The sequence below is a fragment of the Anneissia japonica genome, unplaced genomic scaffold (assembly GCF_011630105.1).
Source record: "Anneissia japonica isolate Jap-2015-1 unplaced genomic scaffold, ASM1163010v1 scaffold1302_len1884557_cov193, whole genome shotgun sequence".
Classification (NCBI taxonomy): domain Eukaryota; kingdom Metazoa; phylum Echinodermata; class Crinoidea; order Comatulida; family Comatulidae; genus Anneissia; species Anneissia japonica.
In genome coordinates, this window is record NW_022736804.1 from 936,499 (window position 1) to 945,166 (window position 8,668).

An 8,668-nucleotide genomic window follows, 5' to 3' on the forward strand; every position below is an offset into this window, starting at 1 on the left:
AACAATAATTATGTAGTGTATTTAAATGATAAAACTTTAAGTGTAAATAAATATAAAAACAATAGCCATCCAGGTTTCATCTCATCTGATTTTTTATTGTACTCAAATGATATTTATACTTTACAAGGTAACTATACAGACACATAAAAAATCCTTTCTGGTTCTATTCCATGCAAATGCTACTCACCCCCCCCCCACACCCACTCTGCAGAAGAGAGCAGGGGATTATACTCTGGTATACTACACAAAAAGGCATGCTGTTATGCTGCAGAAGCCATGGGCAGGGATTGCAAGTCTTGGGTGAACTCCTGTTCTCTGCACGCAAGCAAAATTCCACAGAAAATAGCCCGTCTCGCGTAAACTAGCCCATCTCCTGCAAATTCATTATATCTGCATTTTTTTAGTACTTTAATGTCTCTTATCAGTTGTCTCACGGAAGTCAGTGACTTCATTGCCATGCGCAGCATAAATAAAATTAGATGTGTTAAGAAATTGACTTCTTCCAAATTGGGACCCCGGATTCAGAGGCCTAGCTCAATTTCCTAGCAAGTTACACAAAGCCATATGATGTATCTGTTATTACTTTATTTTGTTTCTATTTTTGATAAGTTTATATTCTTGATAAATTGATTAAGAAAAAAACTGGACCATTTGGGAGACCAGTACTTTAAAAAATGAATCTGGTCAAAAGAATTTTTTTTTTCAGAATATTTACCCTCATATGCCTCATACTCATAATATATATTGAATTTGAATTCTTCAACTGCAAGTAAGTTTTACTGCGAAACAACTTAGCAGTCCTACTTATCGAGGCAATTTACTAATAATGGGATTACATTTGCAGGCTGTATGTGGGAGGATGGAGTAATGGTAAACCTGTCCAAGTAAAATAACCAAGTAGAAAGAATTTCTTTTTAAAGTCATAAACAGTAAATGCACTTGAATTGAATTATCATCACATTTGAACACATTAAGAAATGTATATTGTCAAGTTTAAATACATGATATATCTCTTAGGAATTCTGAGATTTAATGAGATAATTTTCATCTTTCCTTCTTCTTTATTGCCTCAAAAAAAAAATCAATTTGAGATGAATTAATCGGTAATGTGAATTGTGGCATATCCATTCCTGGATGAAATCTCACCTCATAAAGAGCATTCCAAGATTCTGCAGATTTTTTAGATGAATTACAACCCTGAAATTCTTTTACCTCTGTTCTAAATACTACTGCTTAAATTACACTACCTGACTGTGTTTTTAAATGGTGATTTCATTTCTGGTACATATATCTTAGCAACCTTATTGTGGTTGTTGGAAAGAAAAACATGATGATTCACAATCTTTGTACAAAACAATAAAAAACTATCATTTGATAAGAAGAAAGGCATGATGATTCACAATCTTTGTACAAACAATAAAAATAAGTTGAAAACTGTTTTTATGCTTAAAATTACAGGATTTACAAAAAATGCAAAGTTATATCAACAATTAAACCCATTAGAAATTAAAGTGAGAAAAATATTATATTTTTCTTCATATACAATTAAAGATATGTATAATCAATGATAAGAAAAATCATTTATTAAGTTTTGAGTTCTTACCCTTAAAAATGACAGAATACACAAAAAATGCAAAATTATTGAAACAAATATTTTGCAAAATTAACTAAAAAGGAACAAATATTATTAAATACAGGTCTTCCTACAATTAAAGACGACTTTTGGGACTGCGGTTTCTGTGGTCTTTAGCAGCTTCGGTCTCTAATTAGAATAATAAAGATAAAAGATGTTAATTTGTGACCTCAGAAAAGTGATCTTTTAATTTCTAGGTGATCTTTAATTGAAGGGGTCTATAGAGGGACCTGTATTACAATATCATTATTTAAAACAAGAATTTCAAACAATAAAAATGATAATAATAATAATTTGTACATTTATTAAGTGCTCTTTACAGAGATGGTCTTACAGCACTAAACCTGAACCATCAATAGAGAGCTTTTTTTATCTCGTTCAAGAACCAATCCGCTGATAAAATTCCTGTTACCGTTCTCTTTTAAAAAAAATATTGAGCTTTCACTATCCCGTTTCGCATTCCCCTGAGAACTGAACTCTTGGTGGCAGCACAGCCTGGTGGTAGGGCCATGTGGCACATGCTTTGGCCGTGGTGGCACGATGGCTAATTCAGTGGTACGGAATGGTTATGGCCTAGCTTAAGATGAAATACATTGATTAGGCCCCATATGTGAACATCTGCGAAAAATTCGAGTGAATTTGCAATCGGTATTAATTGATGATGATTTTCCCAAGGTAGTATTTTAATAATTTAATTTAGAATTTAATCAAATTTCTATAAAATGTTGCAGATACAATCAGTTTCTGGTTCTTGATTGATCACACATGATGATTCATCACACATGATCCAGATGCTGAATCTTGGGTTGCGAGTGCGAGAAGATTAAAACTTGGGACGTCGTACACAAAAATATGCACTTTTCTCGGCAGATTGGTTCTCGAACGAGATAACGAAAGCTATTAGTAAATATACCATTGCATGCGGTGTGCATCATTACATTCTGTAAGCCTTCTGTATTTTAAAAAAAAATATTCTGGTGCCCAGCAATGTAATGTAATGCAATTTTCTTTAGCGCTTTTTACCGAAGTCTCAAAGCACTTGGGGTGTGGGAAAACTCATACGGTAAACTCAAGATACACACATCTGACAGTGCAGGCAAGTTCTGTAACAAACAAAAAAAAAACTCCTTTTTTGGCTTCTTAATTTTGTGCAATGTTTATACAGTATAACTTACAATAATATTGTATTAATTCATGTGATATCATGTAATTAATTTGAATATTTTACAGACTTTCGTTTTTTTATTTTCTCTATTGTTGTTATGCAACTGTACCACATTGGAAAAACAGTACATAACTGAATTTGCCACATTGTAAAGAAAGAATATATTAAACATCATATTCAACATGATGTTGATGATGATTATCACCTTCATCACCATCATCTTAATCATCTCTGACATTGAAAGTACAACATATCATAAATCACATTATCATAAATTTATAAATAATGAATTTGCTTTTAACGTGCATTACACAAATGTTGCAATGCGCTTTTACATTAATTCAAACTTAGGGAAAAAATAACATTATGGATCATACAAAGAAAAAATATTGTTTTCTTCAGGATATGAATTCCCATATTCAACATGAAATATTATACTGATGATATTTTATATCATATTCAAGATTTCTTTATTGTCCAAGAAGGAGATTTTTTGCTGGAAAATTTTTATTTCAATAAATATAAACATACATAATAAAAAAAGAGGTTAACATTTTTTAAAAATAATAATTGTGAATCATTCTATACTTATTATATTTAGGATTCAAGTTTGGAATCTGTTAGTCCTATATTTTTAGCTATTTGTCTTATGGTTTTTGCAAACTTTAGAATTTAAGAGGCTAATTTTGTTCACTGTTGTCGGAAAATTTAAATAAACAAATAATTATACATCAGAATTTGTACAAAACATAAATTGCATACATTTCAGTTGACATTTTATATTCAATTGAATGATGGAACTTTGCACGCCGACAAATAGTTAAAAATAATCACACTGAAATTGATTTTAGAGAAGTGATCTTTTTCTTTCCTTCATCAATTTCAGTGTACACTGATTCGATATCGCCATCTGATGGCACTTGGATGCCAACGGTACGCCAGATATAATGGTTTGTGCTGTAATCAGGTGGGCAAGGCGGTGAGACCATGTCCTTTGGTTCAAAGTAAATCTGCGGCTGCGCAATCTGCTCCCCCGTCATGCTTAGTGTTTGGCGGTGAATGCGACATATGTGATGGTAGCAAAGGATCATAGTTATGACGAGCGTTGAGAGGAGTAGCGTGCAGCCCGCTATTGATAGTATCATTGCAGAGTCCATGTTGGGCGGTTTTGGGGGAAGTTTTTTGTCAGTTGTGGGTGTGGTGATAGTAGGGTCTGTTATTGCCCTCTCTTTAACAATTAGGAGTGTTTCCGATGAATTCGTACCCACAGTATTTGTAACCGTACACTTCACCTTTGTTCCATTGTCTTTCAATTGTGCTTTAAAAATACGTAGGACTAAATTTTTGCTTTCCAAGACATAGTTATTAGCAGATAGCTGAGGATCAAGGGACCATTCGATCCTGTGAATTGCAGGTTTTGCCCGACTCCAGCAGACAAATAAAACTTCTTTTCCGACTGCAACTGACTTTGGTCCAGTGACATTTACACGGGGTTTATAATCAATGTTCAGAGCCCCTGTTGAACAATTTGACACATAGTTTGCTCTTGCTGGTGTTGTCATGGTGCATGAGAGAATGTTGCCATTATCTGTCATTTTTGGAATAAACTCATGTTCTATTATAATGAAGTTATCATTTGGAATTAACAAACTTTGTACCTCTTGTCCCTGCCGGAACCATTTTAGTTCTGGTTCTGGGTTGATCCGCTCAACACGACATCTCGCAAAGGCTGTTTTTCCTTCCACAAGCGCTACCGTCTCAATGTTGCATTCTGGGTAAACTGCACTTGGAACCTGTCTAACGTTTAAATAGACCGGTGAAGAGCGTTTTATTATGCTGCTTTTCTCCATTATACCACAAGTGTATGCATATAAACTGTCTGTCCGGGTGACCTTTTTCACACGAAGAATTGCATAGGGGGAACCACCACCACGCTCAATCGTGTATTTATCATCAGGATACGGTTCAGAAAGTATATCGTCATTGCGAAGCCATTTAATAGACAAATCTTTTCTCTCTCCGAAGTTTCCAATGCAAGTGAAATATGCATCATCCCCTTCAGTCACTGTTGCATTTGTTGGTGTGGTGGCAAATTTTATGGCCATACTTCCCACCGTTACAATTAGAGGATTCAATAAGAAAACAGTGAGTACTAACATCATGGAAATCATCTTATTCTGGTTCATTTCTCTGTCAGTTCAAATTTGCAATCATGATGAATTCAGAAATGCGTATGTCATCAATTGCTGAATCGGTAATAATAATTCTCTAAGCTGCGATTACAAGTGAATTCCTAAATAAGAAACCATGTATAATAATCATAACAAAGTGCATATAAATGTATCAAACAATTTTCTTCTTAATCAATGAAGCTCAGATTCATATTAGGTAGCGAGTCAAACTAAATGTTTTGCTTCTGGGTCGACTCATATGTAGAGTACATGCTGTACTGTTAATTAGCTTCAGAGAATCATGACTCGTTACTAATCAATCCATTATTATATGGAACTGTGCCAGAAATTTACAAATATTTGTTTAGTAGAGTTGTTACAAAGATTAATTGTTCCTATGGACTCTGTAATGAATCACAGATACTATGTAGAAGGTAATAAAGTCAGTTTGATTAATTGACTTTAAATTATGCAACTTTAAATATACTGTAGCAGTAAGTTTTTTTAACACTAATTTTACCTAGTCTTTTATTTTGATAACTTAAATATTTTAAGGTCTTTCAGCTGAATGTCCACTTCATTATAAATTTAATTTAATACATTTTGTAGAATTATCCTTGATAACTACTTTTTAAGAAAGAATATTATTTGCTCACCATTGGTTCCTGTCGTCAGGGTCGAGTTAATTTGTTTCCGATTATCCATAAAAAATGTCGACACAGAAGGAATATGCAAGAAAATATAGATTACGTTACTATTGTCTGCTAGATTAAAAATGTCGCATTTATAAGCTGAATTTCATAATATACTGTTGTAGAAACAGGCTGGTCTTGAGTGCAATATTCAATTTCCTCTTTCAGGGCCTTGTTGAAGCGTCTAGATTGCAATGTGCACAGTGTGCAAAAAGTTATTACATTCTAAGGATGTAAAAAAAAAAAACTGAGATTATCCACTCAAACGCAGAACCTGGTCATGAATTGCGCATACAAATAAGTAAGTCGAGAGATGCTATTGGATTTAACACGGCACAGACTTGCAGAACAGAGAAGTTCATTAAAAAATCGTGTGAATATCAATTAATAATAATTGGAATTCACTGTTGCATTTCAGCCGATGATCAGCTTGTTATCTAGATGGAGTAGTGTTTCCAAATTTAAAAACTCTTGACACTTGTAAACCCTCGTCTAGTGCGTTCCATTGATCACAAAATCATGCACAGCAATACATTTGATCTGGAATTATGTGCTTCATGAGATTTTCACCTTTGATGAGTTGTCCGATACTCAAAAACTCTGCTTGCAACACTTCACTTACAGTCGATTTTTTTAATTGGTTTTATTTTTCCATCCTCAGTACAGAAATTGTCTGATAAGAATTCATTGAGTCTGTGTAAGTCGACACTGCATCAAATTTTAAATAGAAAATTAGAAACCAGAACTTGAAATAACTGTGGCAATCTGAAATCGTCACTAATCCAGTAGATCTGAATGATTGATTGATGATTTTATACAATATTTTGTCTTCATGGAATTGGTTTGCGATTCCTTTAGGAACTAGAGTACATTTTTTTCCTTGGCAGACCTATAAACTCGCACGAAAAAAGCGATCACTGCTACAAACAATGCTCTATGTAGTATGATATTTCTCAATGTCAGTGTTACTATAGAAAACTCAGTAGTACCCTCATCTTTGAAACCATAACAAGGAATAATTGTTTTTCAATCTTCTCTCCAGATGGTCAGAAACAGAATGATCCCAGAAGTTTGATACGAATAATAACGTATTCAGCGCATTTACATGTTGAAGTGTTATATATACACATAGGTAATCCTATAAAATGTTTTCAAACACTTTCTTAACGACAAATTGATATATTATACTAGAAAGCAAATACTGTTTTGTAATTCCAGGTGATAATTTAGGTTTTTTTATAAGTACGCCAAAGTTTGTGAAGACGTGTTGTACGCTGTCTAGCTGGCCCTCTCATCCATCAGTCTGACGCGATGTGAATGACACAAATCTGGTTGCGTCATCTCTCGTGAGAGTCGTTGACCAACTTGCCCAGGAGCGATGCAATGAAATCTGAATTGAAGCAATAATCAGTCTTTTTTTCATAGGTCCTTAATGAGCCTGAGTAAAAAATAATGAAAGTAGCACAATTGTAACCATTATAGGAACTCAGTCGGTCTTGTGGCCAATGCAATATGTGATTTCGGATAGCGGTGTTGATTCTTCTTATGATTATCTCGTGATATTTGAGACAATTCAAATAGGACTTCCTTTCTTGTGGCGGAATTAAATCCCTTTGTGGAGTGTCTGGTGTAATTTCGGGTTTTGTATTGGCGTGAACCTAATTAAAGCTCCACTTTTCATATGACGTTTTACGGTTGAATACCGTGATTGTAAAGAAGCAAACCTGATTGGATAGTATACCTTAATGTGAGACTTTAATGAATCGATATGAATAAATTAAGAAGTACAGGATTTGATTTAATTGGAATTTTATTACATATTCCAGTGACTCTGTATCAATAATCCCTCTTAGCTTAAATCAATTCATGTCTCTTACAATAAACATACTTAAAGAACAACAACATGGAGAATATTAAAACGATTAATTGATTAAGAACCATGCAATATTAATAATCTAAATGTGGTTTTGTTGTTAAATTGAATTCTATTGTAATATTAATCCAAAACCTGATGGAAGGACATGGTTATAGGGTATCCAGGGTTAAAATGAATAGCTTTGCCTAATGCACCACTCTCCTTAAATATTGGAATTATAAAAACTATCATAGTATACTGGTTACATTCTTTGACAAATAAGTTTATAAATTAAAACACAAAAATATATATAATACTGTATCTCCATTTTTTCATTTATTTTCATTATTTTTTTTTATTCTTATAATGCTGTTTAGTTTTTAGATTGGTTATGGCAGTACACAACTACTCTCATCTATATTATTGATAATAATTTAGTTACAATAATAAGCATTTGTTTTGATTGTATTTCTTTGCTTCTCCTTGTTGGAGGTTATTTTGAATAAATGAATGAATTATTATATAAGATTTTATTGAATTTTAACTATTGGTGTAGTTGAAAGTAAGATTGAAGGATGATTCTAATAGCTTTCAAAGTTTTTTAATACCTTGTTCTGCGAACATACTGTATTTTTTAAAGATCATCACAGGAGGGTGGAAAAAAAATAAAAATTTGTTTTTGTATTTAGCATATGGTTTAACTAAAAAAGCCAGACGGAGGAGAAAATGAAAATAAAAATTTATTTGTGAATATAAACACTGTATTATGGGTGGGTTAAATGCTTTAAATTTATATAATTAGTAAGAAATCAACATATCTTATTTATGGAGATTTTATAGCAGTGGCAGGGAGCATATTTAAATTTTTAAAAACCTAATTTTTTGTCTGAAATTTCCATTTTTGTGGCGGCATGTGCGCTAATTGGCTGAAAATAAAATATTATTTTTATTTTAAAATCATCATCATTGGTGGGTGGCGGGTATAAAAATAAGTCTCGCCTAATTGTGTTTATTATTATTGATTTTTTTTTTGTTCATAAAATAAAAACAAAGGTAAAATATGTACATTTTAATAACTAAATAATAAATAGAAAATATAATATAATATATTCATTATATTATATATTCTATTTATTATTTAAAAACAAAATA

General features: G+C 32.5%; 1 protein-coding gene across 1 annotated transcript; it reads right to left on the reverse strand.

The window, feature by feature from the left end:
• Window positions 1-672: 672 nt before the first annotated feature.
• On the reverse strand, window positions 673-7,365 carry LOC117116909 (kin of IRRE-like protein 2). Its single transcript, XM_033261041.1, has 2 exons — window positions 5,626-7,365; window positions 673-5,091 (listed from the first exon to the last, which is right to left on the reverse strand). The coding sequence occupies exon 2, from the start codon at window positions 4,982-4,984 to the stop codon at window positions 3,629-3,631; it is 1,356 nt and encodes a 451-aa protein (XP_033116932.1). The 5' UTR covers window positions 4,985-5,091; window positions 5,626-7,365; the 3' UTR covers window positions 673-3,628.
• Between the last annotated feature and the right edge of the window lie 1,303 nt (window positions 7,366-8,668).